Source organism: Trachymyrmex cornetzi, unplaced genomic scaffold, assembly GCF_001594075.2.
Source record: "Trachymyrmex cornetzi isolate Tcor2-1 unplaced genomic scaffold, Tcor1.1 scaffold621, whole genome shotgun sequence".
Lineage (NCBI taxonomy): Eukaryota > Metazoa > Arthropoda > Insecta > Hymenoptera > Formicidae > Trachymyrmex > Trachymyrmex cornetzi.
In genome coordinates, this window is record NW_017299939.1 from 202,867 (window position 1) to 223,868 (window position 21,002).

General features: G+C 36.0%; 3 protein-coding genes across 5 annotated transcripts in view; 1 reads left to right on the forward strand and 2 right to left on the reverse strand.

Moving 5' to 3' along the window:
* Positions 1 to 6,895, reverse strand: part of kuz (zinc-dependent metalloprotease kuz) — a 141,861-nt gene extending 134,966 nt beyond the window's left edge. For both annotated transcript variants that reach the window (XM_018516296.1, XM_018516295.1), the window contains exon 1: positions 5,723 to 6,895. In XM_018516296.1, coding sequence (XP_018371798.1) covers positions 5,723 to 5,792 — 70 coding nt within the window. In that variant the 5' untranslated portion in view covers positions 5,793 to 6,895. The remainder of the gene's footprint in view (positions 1 to 5,722) is intronic.
* A 993-nt stretch (positions 6,896 to 7,888) lies between these two features.
* LOC108766785 (uncharacterized protein KIAA1211 homolog) lies at positions 7,889 to 11,404 on the forward strand. 2 transcript variants are annotated; one of them, XM_018516285.1, is made up of 3 exons: positions 7,889 to 8,008; positions 8,226 to 8,541; positions 9,433 to 11,404. In XM_018516285.1, the coding sequence occupies exons 2-3, from the start codon at positions 8,358 to 8,360 to the stop codon at positions 10,518 to 10,520; spliced, it is 1,272 nt and encodes a 423-aa protein (XP_018371787.1). In that variant the 5' UTR covers positions 7,889 to 8,008; positions 8,226 to 8,357; the 3' UTR covers positions 10,521 to 11,404. The 2 variants fall into 2 exon arrangements, with proteins under 2 accessions (XP_018371787.1, XP_018371788.1); XM_018516286.1 differs by having other exon boundaries at positions 9,436 to 11,404.
* A 1,667-nt stretch (positions 11,405 to 13,071) lies between these two features.
* On the reverse strand, positions 13,072 to 18,531 carry LOC108766790 (homeobox protein engrailed-2-B). The gene is made up of 4 exons (XM_018516293.1): positions 18,168 to 18,531; positions 17,531 to 17,689; positions 13,861 to 13,964; positions 13,072 to 13,766 (listed from the first exon to the last, which is right to left on the reverse strand). The coding sequence occupies exons 1-4, from the start codon at positions 18,529 to 18,531 to the stop codon at positions 13,470 to 13,472; spliced, it is 924 nt and encodes a 307-aa protein (XP_018371795.1). The 3' UTR covers positions 13,072 to 13,469.
* Positions 18,532 to 21,002: the final 2,471 nt, after the last annotated feature.

Below are 21,002 nucleotides of genomic sequence, written 5' to 3' on the forward strand. Positions count from 1 at the left end.
TAATTATCATTTTAGTAAAAAATAACGATATATTTAGTAGGAGCAGTGGCGACTCACATTAAGTTAATTTGACCCTATAAAATTTAACAGTGCACTGATTCAGATTTAGAGAGTATAATAATCGCAACAATTCTTTTCTTTCAGTATAGAAATATATATTCGGTGGAACGATCCTCGTGCACCATGACTTCGAACGAGGGAAGCGTATTCCCTCTTATCGTTGCAAGCTCGTTTATGTATAAAAAGCTGCTTACACACGCGAAGGCACCCGCGACACGTACGGAGGTCTTTACACATGCTGAATCCTCGCGCACGCGAAGTCCTTCACACGAATGCGAGAACCTCGGCACGGTTACGAAGTCCCGGCGCGCATGCGAGATCCTTTGAAATACGAGAGTCTCGTACATGCGAGATTCTTACACGCGCGAGGACTTCCGGATAATCGTTCGATTGGGAACACAACGGAAACTACAAAACAACGGTCTCTCGTTTCGAAACGACTTGACGAGATTCGTCAGATCATGTCGTACCGAAATTGCATATTAATTACCGATTTTACGATGGCTGATGTATCTTACAGGTTAATTCTAAGCAGAGTTGTAAAGCTTGTAACTTGTCTCGTGAGACTTCTAAGAGCTTTAACTGAAATGCTTATAACTTTATGTAATATCTTTATAGACATCTTCTTATTAGCCGTAATATTTACGTAAAGTTTATGAGAAATTATAAATATTTACGAACGACTGTAGACTGTTAAACATCAAAGGAGCAATTCCTTGAATTAAATAACATTTTGTGATTTTTAACTTCAACGTGTGCCAAAATGTAAATTAATCCATTTCTGTGGTTATTTTCAAAGTAAACGACATATACTCTTGATAAATAATAAATTAAATTTGAGTCAAAAATACATTTTCTTGAGTTAAATTATTATTTAACTACTATTGTTTCAGTTAAACTAAGAACATATTTAGTAAGAGCAGTGGATGACTTGATTTATGAAAATGATTAAAAATAACTGAAATTAGGTACAATGACATCATGAATTTAACAATGTACGTCTTATGGGCATTCTACAACAAGCAATTAGCCTCGCAATTACCTAAGCTTTAAGTCTTAAACCGTAAGAAATTAACTAATCATAGTGCCTTGTCATATTTAACTGTGATTGGTCAACCTCTTACGGCTTAAGTTTTTAAAGCTTAGGTAATGGCTTATTGTACAAAGTCCATTACAGTACGCATGGAATTACAACTCCAGTCATAAGTTCTTACAAGTCTTACGAGAACAAGTTTGTACAAGCCTTACGATTTTGCTTAGAATTGATATTCTAAGCAGAAAATCGTGAGGCTCGTATAAACCCGTTCTCGTAAGACCCATTAATCCCCTTCTGAATTACTTTTCATATATCGTTTAATAGTTTTAGTTGAAGGATAAGCGCCTCTATAAATTACATTCACGAAATTGCCTGTCTGGCACGATTGTCGGCCTGTATACGCAGGAACCTCGCACGGGAGGAACTTTATTCTTCCCCGTAATCGTAAATAATACGATGACGTATACGCGCGAACGCATCGTGCGTACAGCTATCGTCCAGCGCCGGCGGTGATCGTTGATTACAACTTCCGTCGAGGGCCATTCACATCGCATCGCAAACCCGCGCGCGAAAGAGAAAGAGAGAACTTTCGCAATCATCTCGCAACGATTCGGCGCACGATTGCGCACGGATCCTTTGCAACTTGGATTATTCTCACTATTTCGTGCGACTGTTCAGCTGCTGTGAAATTCTGCGTCGAGTCTGGCGTAAAGGGTTAATTTTCTATCGCATGTCTCAGGAAAAGCTCGAGAGGGACAAGACAGAACAAGTGTATCAATTTCCTTTTCAGAAATAAATGCAATGTTCTGCGCGTATTTCGCAATTTAAAATTAGTTTCTCGCGTTTAAGATTTCAGAAATAAATGCAACATTCTGCGCATATTTCGTAATTTAAAATTAGTTTCTCGCGTTTAAGATTGTTTATTACAAAAATAATTCAGAAGATATAATAAAATGAGAGCCCACACAAGTCATGTGTGTACCTACATAAATTTATTTTTACATAAACAAAAATAAAATTCTTGCTAATAATAAAAATCGCACAATGCATGAAGCATAATGAGTAATGACAACAAATTTGAAACAAACCGTCATATAAAATATGAAATGAGATGTACGATCAAGAATCGCAAAAGCCCAATTTAAAATGAAATCGGTCATGTCAAAAAATCGTGAAATCGAAAAAAAGTTTCGTCGAATATATGACTTGTCCAAATCGAATATAGTCGGGATTGAATTTAGCAATACTATATAAAACAAATAAAACAAATACACCTCAACAATAAAAAAATATTCGACAAAAATTTTTTATAAAATCGATGATTGATTTCATCATTTTAACATTGAACTTTTATAATTTTTCATAAATTAATTATGCACCTCATATTTTATATGACGGTTTGCTTCACTTTCATTTCATCATCATGCTTCATACTTTGTACAATTTTATTATTAACAAAAATTGTATATATTGAAGATAACTTAAAACGAGAATTAAAATGTTTATAATTTTAACTAAGTAAGAGAAGCACCAATTCTGATCAATAGATATTGGAATAATATTTCTCTATGTACTTTAAATACATTTATCTCAGATATGTGACTGCGCGCCGATTACTTTCCATATCTGAGATAAATGTATTTAAAACACGTATAGAAATATTATTTTAACATCTAACTTTGATCGTGATTGGCTTCTCTTACTTATAGATGACGTATTATTCATATAAAAGATTGGGTCACCATTGCTATTTTAATATTTAATAGTGAAGGCAACGCATATTATGTATTATATATAATAGCTAATAAAAAAATGTATATTCACTCTGAATAAAACAATGAGAGAGCTATAAACAGTGCAAAAATTACAAATCTTGAATGTTAAATTCCGACGCATCAGCTGATTGAAAATCAGATCATATAGCGATATTCATAAACTTTAGATTGGTATAACATTTGTCATACGACAACTTTTCAGATATGTTAATTGTTGTAAGATAAAGAAATTCTCGGATTTCTCTCTATTCTATAACCAATCAACATGGTTGAAAAACTTGTACGACAAATATAACATCAATCTTAAGTTGCAACAGCTGCTGCAAAGTATCAGACTACGACGATGATTCATATTATTGTCTGTGACTCATTTAGGTTCACAATTCAGTGATATTTCTTAACGTAGTTAACATCCTCGAAATTCCGATGACAATAACAGCATCGTGTTATCTGTTTCCTTCTAGCATAATAAAACGTTCAAGGAAAAAACCTACACTGACGCGCGTTTTGGACAGCGAAAATATATATATTTATAATAAAAAATATGAAAAACTAAACAATCATACAGTAATAGTTGCGAAAACACTTGTTATATATCACCCAACACATGCGCAATATTAATATTATCATGAGAAAAACATTTTTATCTTTCAATCGAATGGTTTAAACAAGTAAAAACAGTATATGTATATTGATTTCAAAACGGGAATGGATAAATTTTCACGTTATCGTCGATTCGACATAACAATGAAAATCGAGTTGAGTCGGTTATGTAAATATTGCGTACATGTAAATACCAAACCATCCGAATATTCTTTTGTAATATTCAATTTTCAATAGCGCATATACTTTTCATAGTTTGGAATCTTTGTATTGTTTGCGTGATTTACACATACGATTGCACTTCTAATATTTTGATGAATTTTGAACGATTTCTCGAAAAACACATTATTAAGATAAATTATTCTAAGATAAGATGTACTGTAGTTATCTTGTGTTTGAATGGAAACGCAACGCGTAATAATTACGACAATGAAAAATTTTAAAGCCCATTATCCTTTTAAAGGTGAGTTTTGCAGCTTCTTTGCGTCTGATAAAAAAAGCTGCGTAGTAAACTCTGTTATAAGATGAAACATTTTAAAATATTCGACTTAATTATTTCCCAGTTAATCCGCAATGTACTAGCTCTGGTTATCCTTGAATCTATAACGCATTAAAAAAATCTATTATATAATATACGTAACGTGTATTATAATGTATTATAGTATTTTCGTATGTGATATTTTTTGAGAATAAAGCCCCTGTATGTAATTTCACAAGTGCATACTGAAAAGAATCTTGTAATAACTACTAAATGTTAAGTACTATCAATTAAATATTCGAGTAATGTAAAAAATAAAAAATAATTTTGTTTTTTTTTCTAGATATTTAGTAAATATTACCAAGTATGATAATATAATCGTTTGGTAATACTTACTAAATATTTAGAAAAGTAAAATTTAATATTAAGTTACAATTATAGATATATAAGATTAAACAAAGTGAAAAACGCCATATTCAGTTAAGGCGGTTCTTCGTACCTGATAATATTTTTGGTGAATGTATATAATTTCCAGTTCAAATTTTAAAATTATACCAATTGGATTTCAAGACTGAAAAAAAATTTCGGCGCGCGATTTGAAGAATTGGATATGTATATAAATTCATACCGAAATATTTAAGCACTAAGATTCGTTTTAATTGAAAATAGGACTTTTCTTACTTAATTAGTAAAATTATTTTCGGTTATTAACCGAACATTTTATTCAAATTATTTTATTTAATATTTGGTGTTATTATCAGATCCTTTTTTCAGTGTAATAAAATTCACTATAAATTTATATCACGCATGCACAACAAAAACGAATATCAGACAAAAGAACAGGCTGTACTAATAATAAGGACGCTATCCTGCCGAGTAAATTAAAAAAAAACTGAAATAAAAAAATAGAGCGTACTCTAACGAGACTCTGATATTTTTCTGAATGTGTGAAGTTAGCTCCGAAATCATAGTTCCGAGAATTCTAATTAGACTTTTAGCTTGTTTTTATAAAGAGTGTATGGATTGTCTTATGCTTGTTTCTACCAATGCAGTTTAATTTTAGTCTCGGTTCAACTAACTCTTCATCGTTTTCCAGTTCTAAGAATTATACTCGATTCTATCCATGTAATTTAATTTTAATCTCGGTTTAATTAACTCTTCATCTATTTTTAGTTCTAAGAATTCTAGAATTTACGTTTTTAAAATCCAGCAATTAGTACTATTAAAATAGCAATTAAAAAATGCAGAGCTAACTCCACACCTCACTTTTCTCACGGTACATCGTGATCGTTCGAAGAGAACGAAAAATCCGACGATGATCCAGCGACGTGTCGTGCAACACGGTTTTAGCCGATCGCACGCTATTTCGCTCGAAAAGAACGAACGTATGCATGGAGACACGCGACGACGGGCGGGCTCCTCGTGAAAGGATGATGATTCACGAGAGACGCGCACGCACACGAACGAACGTATGCACACACGCCACGCACACAAAATTCGCGAGCAGGTCACGTCTTGCGCGCCCATCTCTTGCAAGCCGACGGACTACGTGTACCGGAATAGCATAACGGTAGAATTTCTGGTATACAATAAGCCATCGCTTAAGCATTAGGTCTGAAGCCGTAAGAAATTGATCAGTCACAGTTAAACCTAACAATAGTAATGACTGTGACTGGTCAATTTTTTGTGACTTAAGACTTAAAAATAAAGGTTTAGTTGATAGAGAAACAGCTCGTTGTACAAAGGCCAGTGAAGACTGGAGACACTCACCGCTCTCGATGTACGGGACCAGCAGCAGCAGCAGCAGGAAGAGAACGTATCCGCACGTGTCACTGATCATCGTAATACAATATTCCCCGCTGCAGTCGGGACACGCGCCGCGCTGGGATACCTGGCGTCGGCCTCCGCTGCACCACCGCCTCCTCCTCACGCGTGCACCCCGCGCGGAGGACAGGAACACAAACAAAACAGAGAGCCCGACTCCGAAAGTAGGCGCGACGCGACGCCAGCAACAGGGTTGACCGCGACAGGGGGCGGCGGGGAAAGAACGACGCCGTTTAGCACCACCTCCTCTCTATCTCTCTCTCGAACTCGAACTCCTCGCTCTCCAGCAGCACTGCACACAACACCAAAGACTCGTCTCGATCACCACGACGACAATGATGATGAGTTAGTTACTCGGCGCTCCACTCCGCTCCGCGGTGAGATAATCTGTGTATGTGGGCGACGGCGAGGACGACGCGGACGATCGGCTGCGCTCTCGATACGGCCACCGCCACGACGCGAATATGAACGCGGCGCGCGTCTCCTTCTCTTTCTCTCTCTCTTTCTCTTCTTCCCTCGTTGTTACCGTTCTCTCCTTCTCCTCCTCTTTCCACTCGTTCGCCTCTCGTGACTTACGCACTCTCTCTTTCTCTGTCGTTTCCGGAGCGCGGCCCGAGGTCTACGCCATTATTTTCCCGTCGGGAATCGCGCCTCGCACGCGGACACCGCACGACCGAGTGTCGACCGACGCAACTCGCGCACACGCACGACACCGTGCACGAATTCGGTCCGCCCCTCGTAGACTGACTTCCGCGACTAACTTCACGCGCGTCGCTCGCTCGCTCGCTCGCTCGCCTGCTCGCCGTTCCGTTTCGCCTCCTCTCCGCGCTTTCCCCACACGGCTTCACAGTGCGTTCGGCCGTTCCGCGTCGATGACAAGACCCGTCGTGCTGGCTCGCAAACAGCTGACGGCGGGGGATCTCCCTACTGCCGCTTACTTCACGCACGGCGCGACAAGGACGACAACGGCCACTCGATATTTAACGAACGCATATCGCAACGGCAACAAAACATACACACACACACACACGCTCACGGGACTGGAGGGAAGGCGTGCGCGCGCGAACAGTCGCCACCGTCGCCACTGACACAGTCCTACCACCTTCGACCTCCCTGACTGCGACCAGCTGCAACGTCCGTGCGCGATGCGAACGAACCGCCTGACTGTCTCCGGGCGCCCGAGAAACGACGCCGCGAGATGGCGCCAGCTACCGCACGGCGCAGCCGCCATCGCGCTTCCCAACGTGACGTCACCCGGCATTGACGCGGCGCAACGTAACGCTCGTGACTGCCTTCACGTCGCTCGATCTGATCTCGCCCCCGCATGTTTATTTACATGTGTTGGGTTGCATCTGAAAACGTCACCCTTGGTGCCCCTATGTATTAGCTTATCTTTGCTTCGAGGCAATTATTTTTCAGGCGGTAAAATTATTCGCAAGAGAGAGTGCGTAAGTCACGAGATTTAAAATTCTCATTAACATTTGATTATTATAATATTCTTCATTTTAAGATGCTTATTAATTAGCATGAAAAATTATCTATTAAATTGCTTGTCAATTTAATAAGATGTTTATTACTCCGGTTTTGCTCAAGACTGAAAAAGATTTCGACGCGTAATTTGCTAAATTAGATGTATGTATCATAAATTCACACAGAAAACTTAAGCACTATAAGATCCGCTTTAATCCGCGAAAATAAGAATATTTTTTTAAAAGCGAAGTTAACTCAAATTTTACACAGATTTTCATAATAATGCACGTTTCATAATAAAGATACATGCACGTTTTATTCGCAATTAAATTATTGCCCATAATTCTTTGTCAGTTATTGTAATTTGACATTTTTATTTCATGTTCTTTTAATCTTAGACTGCAATGTCATCAAAATTGTTATTTACAAGACAATTAAGTTTTCGTTTATACAAGCGATAAAGAAAATTCTCTTTTACTGCTACAGAGAAATAATACTTACGACGTAATATTTAAGGCAACTTATTTATTTAATGAATAAATTGGCTCGTGTTTTTTTTTGCGGTTAGCCCTTAATTGGTGGAATTAATTTCAATATATATTAATTATATTGATAGATGTCTCTTCTCGCGGCAAAGTTCTTAGCAATGAATTAAGACACAGACAGTTTTGGTTAAACACAGAAATTTCACTAATTCATCTGACATTTCAATATGACGAAATACAAAGGGAACACGCCAATTTCATTTTTTATTAACAAGAAGTAAAAAACCATTATTTTGGAATGAAATAGATATATTAATATAATTTCATTTGTTCATTTTTATCCAAAAGTGCGATATGTTAATCTTAATGAATATAACCTTTCTATCTATGGCTCGACAATTAAATTAATTAGAGAGTTAATAAAGTTGAATTAAAAAAAGGTTAAAAATCGCATATTTATCTATAATATATTCTCTATCTCTTTCTCTCCGAAGGCCCGACGATTGGAAGAAATAATTTATTAGATGTAAATTGAGAGCAGTAATTTATACACAGAAGCTACTTATCTATTATTAATCTTTTAAATCCTTAACGAATGGAATCCAAAACAATCCATTTGGACGAAAATGCGTTCTACAGTGAATTCGGATGAATCTGTAAATACAGATCGATCTCCACACGTCGCCTGGTACAACGATCATTCATCACGACGTCCTAAGGAACAAATATCTGCTTCAAAAAATGCACAAACGGAATACGAAACGCATTTATCGCAAAATGCTGCGTATTCCTCAACGTATGGATCTAGTAGTAAGCAACGTATATATTCAACTCTTTGAATCAGCCTGAAAAATAACTCCATTTCCTCGGTATATTCCTACTTCATTTTCGTTTTCAATTCTCTATGCTACGGGTATCGTTTCTCTTTTTGTTGTAAAAATCCGAAATACATCAGAATTTAATACATCAAAAACAGTATACATGTCTGAACATGTGAAAACGAACGAATGATTTAATTTAATTAGAGAATTAAATACTCTCAAGAAACTCTCGGGGTATAATTATCATTCCATATTTATATTAATCCTCCGGAACTGACGGTGAACTTATTACATCCTCTCAAAATTATATTTTGTAGCATGTTTATATATTATATTTGCAAATTTGAAATATTTTTATGTGTGAGACTTTTATATTTTTACAGTAAGAAAAAAACTTTTGCATCAAAAAGAGTAATATTTTCGAAATCAATAATTTTAGACGTCTGTTCCTTTTAATTCTCTTCTATTTTCGTGAAGTAATAATTGATATTCTTCTACAAATTTTTCGTGGAGTAATAAATGGAATAATTGATTTTTCTTTCCATAAAAGTCATATTTTTCAGAAACAAAATTATATCAAATTATTAAAAATAGACTTAGATACCAAAGATCTACTTTAATTAAATATCGCTTTTCTCTTTTATTTAAACAAACTTATTGTTAATATTCTTTTTATATAAGTTAAATTATTTTGGGTTCTTGAAATTAATTAGCGTGCAGCCAATATAAATTAAATGGGTCTCACAGACTTAGCTTAACTGTGTTATAGATTTTGACGTCAGCATTGGAGGATTAATACTTTTTACTTACATATACATAATTATCGGCATTTTGGGACTATTATCGGATCAAGATATCAATTCTTGAATTGAATTCACAGAAGCGCCATCAGATCAGCCCACTGCTAATCGTGAATGGCGTGTCTACAATCCAAAGGAAAATCAGCGAGACATAACGAGAAATCCCGAGGAAACGGAACAAACACATAAGAGCGTTGATACGCGGGATATCATTTTGCCACGCAGACGCCGGTCGAAATCCTGCGTTAAACTGCGTTTATGGTGTTTGAGATTGTGCCGCGCGAAGAAAAGATGTTCCCAACACGTTTTGAGAAAGCAGAGACAGCTTCTCGAACGAATAAAGACACGAAGTAAGGAGAAGTGCGAGGAGCCTGATGATGTGATGGCGGTCGCCGGTGTATCAACTATGCCGCATCGAGAATCGATAAAGTATCGAGACGTCCCGAAGAAGTCTAGGAGAACTCGTAAACAAGACGAGGTGGTGGAGATTGTAGATAAGGACGTCTCAGAGGACATCATCAAGAAGGAAAGAAAGGAAAGAAGAAAAAGGGAGAAAGAAGAGAGGAGAAGGAAAGTAATGATAGAAGAGGAGAGGAGAAGGAAAGTAATAACGGAGGGGGAGGAGAGGAAAGTGAGCCATAAACTCGATGAGCATGTCCCGCCGCCCGTGGACACACGTCTGGTGACGCACGACGATGACCTCGTCGTCGAGAAACGGGTTCCCATGAAACCGCCATCGATCGCGGACGACTTCGCGAAGAGCTGCTGCTACTTGTGCGCTCAGAACACGCTGGCGATCGCGGCCGCCACGGCGATCTCCAAGCCGGAGCAGTCTGACAAGTGCGTCCAAGTTTCGGCTCATAAATTTCACGTAGAGACGTCCCCGGTGCTCGATAAGAGCTGCAGCCCGTTGCTACTGGTACACACCGTGCAGTCGTCCGTCAAAGTGAGGACACGGGAGACCAGCACACTCTGCCCCGGCACGAGCGCGGTGCCGCGTGCGAAAAAGCACAAGAAGTTTGCCATGTTTCCGGGGTTGACGCGAACGAAGTGCCCGGCGGGACGGCACGCCGCCTGCGAGACTGATAAGTCGACCGCCAGGCGCGACGATAATGCGGAAAAACGTCAGCCAACGAACGAGAGGTGCTGCGGGAAGAGGAACGCCTGACACGTCGCGAATTTCCCCGAACTTACCCGGACTAATTAACGCTTGATTACTCGGCGGAAAGAATAATTATATGCATCGCGAACCCATTAACGCTAGAAGTACCAATGTTTCTTACTTGATGAGACTCGGTTTTTCATTTTCTGAGCAACTTGTGATTAAGCTTATGCCCATTTTCACCAATATAGATTAACTTTAATCTCGGTTCAACTTAATCTTCATCTTTTTCCAGTTCTAAAAATTAGAAAAGGATGAAGAATAAGTTGAACCAAGTTAATCTACATTGATGAAAACGAGCAATTTTGTCAGAACAAGAGTCAGAAAAAGAAGAATACATGTACTGTCTCCTTTTATAGATGCTACCTCATTTTAACTGAAGTTGAGAAAAACAACAATTTAAAATTTGTCATCTTATAGCCTGACTCTGTTATAGAGTCTTCATAGTTTTCTAATTTATAAAATTAGAAAAATATGATTTAGTTGAATCAAAATTAAAATTAAACTATCTTGGTAGAAACGGGCATAAACAAGTTAAGTCTAAAGTCACATACACGATTGAAAAACATTGGTAATAGAAACAGGAAACAACAGATTTCAATCTGTCAGAAACTATGTATACGAGAATACATAGTTTCTAATAGGTTGAAATTTGTTATTCCCTGCTCCTATTGCTTTTCAATTGTATCTCAGGCTTAAACCTCAAGTTAACTAGAAAATGAAAAACCTTAAAGATCATAAGTTACCATAAAAATGAAGAAAATAATGAAAGACCATATTTCATCAATATAAAGGACTAATTATTCAAAAGTAAAAAAATTTCAAAATTCTTTTACACAAAAAAATATAATATTAATTTAAAAAGTTAAAACTGTCAATATTGACCGTTTAGTACTTCTAGTGTTAACTTTCCATTATACCACTGCACTTTTACGCTTAAGCTCACGGCTACATGAGATCTTGTAACTATTCCTGCATTTTTTCCATCAGATTTTGTTCCTTCGCGCTTGTGCAAGATTTAAGCAAAAGTAACTCGTCGTGTATTACTTCGTCAAAGAGAAAGAAGGCTTTCGATAGAATATAATTTATTGACGCAGCGAAACTACTTATTCATAAGGGCTTTCCTCTCGATACTATTTTACGTTTTTTTCCTTGTGCGTTTGATAATTCACAATATACCTCTTTCATTTTTAAGCTACATTGCTGTAGCTCTCCAATAAACTTTACATAGAGATGCGCGACCCTAACTCGAGTGTATATTTGAATTGCACGGTGCATACGAATCACTTCGATAACACATGTAATGCTCTGCGGCTTGGCCCGTATCTGCTCGTCGATAAATTATACCCTGCCGCGTAAGCTTTGTTCCATTTGCGCGCGTGTAAGCGGAAAACGCTAAATTATGTATAATAGTTCGAATCAGAATCTTACGTACATATAATTATTTCATTGAGCACAGTCTCCTTATCCTCCTTGCATTCTTCGTGATACTTCGTCATGTAATTTGACGATAAGAAATTTCCTAGCCCTTTATCTCGCTCTTTATTAAAGACGATAAGGTACATTTTTTTCCTCGCGCACCTCAAATCCTTCAATTAAACCGCTTCTTTGTGCCTTGTTTCATAAGTTCTTCGAGGATGAGTACGGCTTTTCTTAACGGCCGCTTGGAAGAGAAAAAAAAACGTGAGACGTTGGGCACTTCGTCTGTATCAACGTCATTTCCATAGCGTTTCCATATTACTTTTCATGTATTCCCTACATAGTATTTTCATATAGCCGTTTGTGTCGCTTCCACGTCACTTGCACATGACTGCCGCTTGGATGGAATCTCGTCTCGCCGGAAACGTGTAAAGTCGTAAGTAAATTCGGAGTAAAGTAAATTCAGAGCAAGTAAATTCGTCTACCTCTTTCACACATTTTTCCGTATGCGTTATATAAATCCGTTATCGTCACGTTTTATATAAAACGAAATCGATTTAAATAACATATCGTACGTAATTTGTAATTACTGTCTATCTCCTACGTCATCAGAACGCAATCTTTTGTTCTGTTACTGAAAAACATTATGAGTAAATTCAGTCATCTATTTTTCATATCCTCGTAGGTGTTACATAAATCTACAATTATCACTTTATATACAACAAAAGTAATCGATCTAGGGAATAACTGATAATTTGAATAAATCGCCTATGCAATTGTTATTCAAATATACTCTCTATAAATTTCGTGGAGTGAAATCTCACTCGAAGAGATTGAAAATTTAGCGTATCTTGAAAAAAGAGTGAAGATACGGCCACTCTTGTTCAAGAGTGGCAGATTTTCATTCTTTTTAAAGTGGGATTTACTCCTTTGGAATGATATTCACTCCGAAGGAGTGAAATCTCAATCCCTCTTTTAGAGTATAATACTAGAATAGATGATGGAACCTCACTCCAAAAAAGGGATTGAAATTTTATTCCTTTGGAGTAAATTTCATTTCAAAAGAATAAATCTCTTTAAAAAGAGTGAACAAGAGTGGCCGTATTTTCACTCTTTTTTCAAGACAGGCTAAATTTTCAGTCTCTTCGAGTGAGATTTCACTCCATGAGATTTAGAGAGTAATCTTGCTTTGCTACTGCAGAAAGTCACGAATGAATTCAGAGCATGTCCCGAAATTTTTGCACACTTGTAACGTAAATATGTATACAATCATCATTTATGTATAACAAAGTTTCAATAATATCGAGAAATCTTAAAGAAAGAAGTCACTTTGCAGTTCGCACACTTTTACAATACAGATTTCTTACAATTATATCAACGGTGTCTAAATTTCAAATGAGAATATGAGGTAACATAAATAAAAAAAAAAAAAAGACAGAGCAACACCGAGAACTTTGCAGTAGCCAACGGAAGGTCTTATTGCACTTCGCAATCGTCCGGCCGACGATCGACCAAGTAGTTCGAGTCTGTACTGCGTCAGACCGTATCCGAAGACGATACAGCGGATCGGGTCGGCAAGCTAGAATTCGCGTCGTCCGACAAAGGGGTGCCGAACATCAAAGGCGCCGCATAGTACGGAAGAAGAGGATACTGGGTGGTCGGGAAATACGTCGGTGGAAACAGTCCTTGCCTTTGCGCGATCTTCAACCTGGACGTGAGCTGCTTCTTCCACTTCGTGCGGCGATTCTGGAACCACGTCTTGATTTGCACCTCGGTGAGATTCAAACACTTGGACAACTCCATCCGCTTGCTCACGCTGAGATATTTGTCAATCTACGAGGACCAAAAATGTATGAAAAGAAATTATAATGTCGTCAAATGAATTGGTCGCATGAACAATAGGAATTAAGGAAATCACGAGTCATACCTTAAACTCCGCTTCAAGTCTCTCCAGCTGTTTTGCACTGTAAGCTTGACGTGGTTTCCGATCGATACCCGGTTTTCTCGATCTCCTGCCACTCGGTTTAGGTGCTGTAAAAATAATCAGTCCTTATCTCATCGTACTAGCAATTACTGAATGACCCCTTTTACACCGAGCATTTGATATGCATACTAATTAGTAATTTTCTATTACATTCTCTCAATTTCAGCAATGTATTTAAAGAATGATATATTAAATTGGTACAATATGCATCAAAATGATTAACTAAATATTCATATCATGTATATGTTTACACGTACCGCCGAAATTAAGATAATTCAATAAAAAGTTACTAGTTATATATAGTACTATATAGTACTAGTTATATATAGTATCAAGTATATATAAACTAGATCAATATCGCCTTGCAGAACACAAGTTAAATAATACGACATTAATGTATAATTTTTTACTCAACGATGTAACTATTTTGAAATCATATTACATTCCTGGAAAAAAATGTTTCATGTATAATTGCATATAATTATATATAATTATATATAAAATATGTCCATATATGTATATAATATTTTTTCCCGGGAGTTATACTGTTTGAATGAAAATTATAATATTGATGTAAAGTTATTGCCAATTTGTGTTCTACGTAATCGCGGAATCGATCGACTACATAGTCGTTGCTAATTACATGAGAGTCCTTTAAGTCCTTTGACAGTTTCTGATACTGGCATTTTCGGAGATTTATTGTCGCGATAATCAAAATTTAATATTCTAATCCCGCGTCTTAATTGCACGACTAACTTCGCCAGCTCGTGCTTAATTATCACTTCAAGATTTCGAGGCATCATCCGTCGAGTCCTGTCTAGGATCATCGAACATCTCTGAAACGTGTAGGACTGTTTGCAGAATGTGTGACATCCTACAGTCAACATCATCGAGGCAAAGCGGTAACGAGTTGTGCAAACAGTTTATGACGGAGAACGTTTGGATGCGATTATCATCGTAGTGCAAAGAAGTACTACACATTTCCTTTGAAAAGCATATACAAGACATTATAACGTAATTAGTTGCACTAAAATAATAGGATGATTGTTAACTACGTTGGCAAATATCCACGAATAATTTGTGCTAGAAAGCAAATACTGAAGCGCGATGCAGCATTTTAAAGTAACAACTATTCTGGTACTACTATATCTGAACCAAGTTGATTCTTTTCTATTTCGCTTTCAAATTTGAAATTATATTACAAGAATATTATTTAATCTGCTAAATATCCGAGTAAATATCATTTAAAGAAAAGAGAGAGAGAATCCGTGATTATTTACATTTTATTATTTATTTTAGAATAATTTTTGATTGAATTTTTGATTCGTATAATTTCATTATTTTTTATTTCCGTGACATTCTTATAATTTATATATACGTACAAATATATAAGAAAAAGTATAATTAATTTAGAAATGCTGCATCGTAAATATGAGAATCTATAATGTTAAAATAGTTTACAAATTGTTTATAACAGAATAATTTTTTTCTCATTGACAATCTGTTCGAATTCTGAAAATAGTACAAACGCGTGATGAAGTATGCGAGAAACGGAGTACCCAAGATTGCGATATTTTTACATAGAAATAGGAACTCTTTTTGCTCCTCTCTTGTGTTTAATCACCAGTTAGCCGAGCGGCCCTTACACGACAAGTCAACAAATAGATGTCGCGTATTTGTACAAGACCTTTACGTTTTTACAGGACCCTTCCAGCGTTTCTACGACTACGGGGAACAGTTAAGTTTTATTACGGAGAACAGTTTTTACCTTACGGAGAACAGTTAGCATATTTATACTTTATATAAAAGAATTTACCTCGGATAATGTTAGATAAATTGCATCTTAAACGAAAAAATTTGGATTTCATTCGAACATTTTCAAAACATCTCACTGTTTTTTAACCTTAAGTTACACTTCGGAGTTCTTTTCTAATTCAGAAAATATCTAACTATCTAAAGTATCACTTAATTTATAACGTTGTGTTAACTATTATGCAAATTCGAAACTCGCAGCAGGTTTTAGAGATTTTAAATGTTTTAATACACATAATTCCTTACGCTTAATATAGGAAACTTGTTAGTGCAATGTATGCCGTGCAAATAATATTTAAGAAACGCTTTGTTTCTTTATAACATCTATAATATCTGTGTTTATCTAACATTTTTGCAGCAGCAGAAGATACGTCTATTAAACACGTGTAATGTGACATGTTTATTAAACACGAAAAATTTAAATGAATTTAATTCCTAAAGAAATTGAATGTTGTTTTATTGCGTGATCTAGATTAAACTATGCGGGAGAGTAAGTTTGATTATAAATATAATAAACACAATCGCAGACGAGATGATCTCATTCTCAGAAATGAAAGACTGCTGTGATGACCGGAAAGAAGAATACGCACGGTGACGAAGAAGAAGAACCGGACCAAGATTTACGAGTGTACAGAGACATTTAACACCTTCGTGGAAGATAGTTAGACCAACGGTGCTGATAAATGGGCTCCTAACAGTATGGCGGATAGTAGCCGAAAAGGGAGAAACAACGCTATGGCGGATTTTAATCTTATCGCAGAATCATGAAATATTCGGGATTTTAACTAAGAATTGCCGCACATAAAGAATGGTTTTGCTGAAATATCTAAAAATATAGCTAGATACAGATCTGAAAATAATTTTGTTAGACTATCAAAATAATTATGTAGGATGCTCGAAATGGTTGCTAGAATGTCAAAACTTTTTGTAGCATTGCTTGTCATGTTTGAGTTTCCCACATAATTATTTTGATGGTCCAACAAAATTATTTTCAGATCGATATCTAGTTAAATTTTTATGCTACAACAAAATTCTTTTCCTATATATAATATGGCAATTTTTCTACAGCTTTATATAGATTATTATTTAACAAAGTTGTGACAAATCTGTAATATTATAATTATATTACTTATATTAAATAAATCAATATTTAAAAGAGTGATAGAAATTGTAAGAAATGTTTAATAGAATGATAAAATTCTGAAATTTTGCGTAAAGTTGAGTGCTAGGAAAAATACAATACTACAAAATTTGATTAATGTGCGATTTTTACGCGGTTAAATATTAATATTTCGCCAGTAGCATGTCAAAAACAAGGGGATGCAACAACTGGGCCACTGATGTGTGCCTCGCGTGTCGAAAAGCTGTTATCGCAGGCGCCTCGTATAATATCCAATATTCGTTGAGGCCGAGAAAGAGGGTGCCCATCTCACACCTCTTCCGGTATTGTGCGCGAAAATAGAATTACGGTGGTAAGTTATTACGAGTGGATAATAATTAGAGTCCTTTGTCGTCGCGATTCTCCGAAAGCGTTAGTGCCTTAGACACGAAAAAGCTTTCTAGCATCGCGAAGATTTTTCCATCGTACTTGTTGTATATTTTTGTAATTAACTGATAGCATTGAGTACTCCCAAAATCAGACAGATTTGATGTAATAGATTTTATTTCTAATGCATTGAATTTTTCGAGAGACAAACTCTATAAACTCTAAAGAAAAGATATCGTATTTTCAGACAAGATTATGACGAATAGATTCGATATACTTTGATATAGAAACTAAATTAGGTTCTAAAAGTCTTACCTTGTAAACCAAACAGCTGTCCAGGCTTTGTTTGAGCAAACCAGCTACTATATAGTAATGAAGCTGATGCGAGTGATGTTGCAGAATATGCCGAGGGATCAGATAGTGCACCTTCGGAGTACGGCAATCCCGCATGAGTATACAAACTCCCTTCTATATCTATTAAATTATATTGCATTGTATTTATTAAATCGTACAATCTTTTCTTATAAATATTTGAAAAGCTTCCGTGTATATCTTAAAGAGTTCTTTATTGTCAATATTTTAAAACAATATACAATAGCCGGTATTCATACTTGATTTTTATATGTAAGACCGTAATTGGCTATATATAATAATTGACTTATGACATCTTAAGAAGTATTTTAATTAAGATATATTTAGGACGACCTTAAAATAAAAACCGACTAATGTAATTTATACCTACGTAATTATTTTATTTGTCTATGGATTTGCGGGAATTTATTTTATGATATGTTTTATTATATTTTTTCTTCTAAATTAAAACTTTAGATAAAACTTTAAAAGTATCGAATATCTTTCGTTAATATTGAAATTATTTTATTTTTAAAATTATTTTATTTTTTTATACAAATACAAAAATTTTTGGCATGATAATCTAATTTTCTGAACATACCAGAACGTGTGGCTGGTATCGCTGTTGGCTTGACAAAGTGTCCCTCTATCCTGTCATCCGTATCGTCTTGATCTTCCTCTTTATCACCGGAATTATTTATTCTCGAAATTTCTCTTTTCTCATTTCTCCCAAGAATACTGTCGATAGTAAAAGCACTGGACGCTGCAATTGGGGATGAATTTCTTCTTTCGATTTGTTGTTTCTGAAACTCCCTATAACCCTCGCAGCTGGAATCGGATGCATACTCGATAGACTCTCGATTGACAGTCGGTGATATGCAGCCTCTCTCGATGTTGTTTGAAAAGGCTTCGTTCTCACTCGGAAGCGATCGTGTCCGGCGGAGATCATAAACGGCATCGTTCATTTTCTCGCGGTTTTGATAGAGTTCCATCTTGTGAAAAATCATCGAGCTCTACTACAATAGACGATTTTGATTTCACTCGGACGACGGCATACGTTCCAATAATAATTTAAATTCGCGCACTTTACATTTAATAACGAAGTAATCCAATAATTTTTTTCACGTTTCTTTCTTCTTTAGATTTCACAGTTATTAATATAAATTATTTAGACAGGTTTTTGACTCAATTACAGTCTGCCGTATCATTATTTACCGTCGCGTATTGAAATCAAATGATTTTTTAATTGGCGAAATATTTTATACAGCCAAAAATGTCTACGAGAGTCAGCTGTAAGCGGTTTAACACACGTTTCTTCTTTGATCGATCACACCTGATCTCGTACTAATCTCCCTTCGAACCGTCCGAAAGCAAGTACTTCCGAAAGTATGACAAGTGGCACGTGTCTATGGTCCAGAGAAGGATCTCCCAACATCCCCACCAGCTTCCCACGGGAAGGTCATCCCGTGAGGTTGGAAGAATATCTCGCACCTCGGAAAACCCCCACTTACCCGATATCTTTCTGATCGGAGTAGGGATCGCAGGATCGCGGCGGTTTATAGCAGATTTCCTATTTTAGAACTAATAGCTTTCTAATCACATCATTTGTGAAATATTTTGCCTTTCTTTTTATGCGACTGAGGGATCCGTGAAATTTATTATAAACACGATTTAATATATAATAGTATCTTTATTAACAATTATCAATATATTAAGAATCAAATACACAAATTATATTTGCGGGATTTTAAATTTTAACATCAATCGTCTGATGTGATTATTTATGGTCTTCATTAAAATTATACATGTAACAGTGAAAGCTTACATTTTTTTAAGTTTTGCCACTTAAAATATATATATTTTATTTACACATATACGATATATTATAAAAAAAGTCTGTTACTTCTTTAATCAATCTCATTTCTGTTTCATTACTGCACTGAAAAAAAATATAGTCAATTTTAATAAATATTTAGTTGAATATATATATATATATAAACTGTAAGTAAATATTTAGCTGGCATGTATATTCAACTAAATATTTATTAAAATTGACAATATTTTTTTCTCAGTGTGTTTCTATTAAGATATCGTGTTTTCTATCGATACGATCGGTACAGGATAATTTTATAAATTCATACGATGGATTTCCTATACTCCTATTTTATCGAGGCATTCACGCGTTTTATGGTTCATTCCAAAAAAAGTGCTTGAGCTCGACGATTCGGCTTGCGCACTAGCGAATTTTGCCGCAGCGAAAAAGGGCTCATCTGGGATCAAAAGGTGGATCTCCGATTGGTCCCAAATGCGCAGGATGCTCGCGCAGCAACCGCCTTCTTTGACCCCTCTATCTCGAAACTTTATGCCGGTAAAACGATGGTCGCTTCTCTCTTTCCCGTTCGCGCTTTAGCAATGGATAAACGCTTCTGCCACGTGAAGAACATCATGAAAAAGTACCGCAAAACACTTCTTCACGCGTTTAGCGAACTAAGCGCAGTGGTTCTCACTGTACTTCAGAAACGTCACATTTCTTTATTATATCTTGACAGTTGTATTTCATGAATAAACTTTACAATTTATCAGTAGCGATATTCAACAAGTCAGTGGTTATAATACTCAAATTTTTGCTTGTGCAAAAATCTCAATTAATTTGACAGCAATATATTCATATTTGAAAGATTTATAATTTAATTTTTAAAAGAAGACAAACCTTTCGACAATAATTTGGAATGGATATTAATTCTAAAAAAAAGTACTTCTGAGGTTCCGAAATAAAAATACAAACGATATAGCTGGTGACGTACGGTTCCAGATTTCAACTTCCACCGTTGATGATAGTCCTTACCGAACCATATCGTGCTATTTCTGTTTACGGGCACGGTGTGGCGGCCATTTTCGCGAATGGCGCGTCCATTAGTCTCCGGGCTACCCGTGCCAATCTCAATGTTCATCCTTGCGCGCCGTAAATCCACTCGGCTCCACGCTTCCGCGGCTAAAAGGACCAATGGCGATTGTGAGCCCTTTCTACCGCGCGCCGTCATCGATCCTCTCCCCGATCCACGTCTGAGTTATTTCGTCTTTGTAGAAGAGCGTATATCATTCTTTTCATTAGAGATGAGCTAAATAGTTATTTTTCTGTAACGGTTATGACGATTATCGTTATCCACAAATAACCGAATATTTAAACAGTTATTTTATAACAGTTATTTTATACGATTTATATTATATATGCTTTATGTAAATGGTTATGCAAATTTGCTGGATATTTCTAAGAGATAAATCTGAAACAATATTCTAGGTAGAGATAGCATTGTAAGAATTATTGCAACAAATATTTATCATATGGATATTATATATATATTTATTATATGGATATTATATATATACTTAGTATATTATTTATTAATAATATGTAGATTTATAACGTAGATTAAAT

Coding starts and splice junctions, on each gene's coding strand:
- LOC108766785 (XM_018516285.1), top strand. CDS start 8,358: ATGCGTTCTACAGTGAATTCGGATGAATCTGTAAATACAGATCGATCT. Junction 8,542..9,432: donor CTCAACGTATGGATCTAGTA/GTAAGCAACGTA, acceptor TTGAATTCACAG/AAGCGCCATCAGATCAGCCC.
- LOC108766790 (XM_018516293.1), bottom strand. CDS start 18,531: ATGAACGATGCCGTTTATGATCTCCGCCGGACACGATCGCTTCCGAGT. Junction 17,690..18,167: donor GATACCAGCCACACGTTCTG/GTATGTTCAGAA, acceptor ATAATTTAATAG/ATATAGAAGGGAGTTTGTAT. Junction 13,965..17,530: donor ACAGCTGTTTGGTTTACAAG/GTAAGACTTTTA, acceptor TTATTTTTACAG/CACCTAAACCGAGTGGCAGG.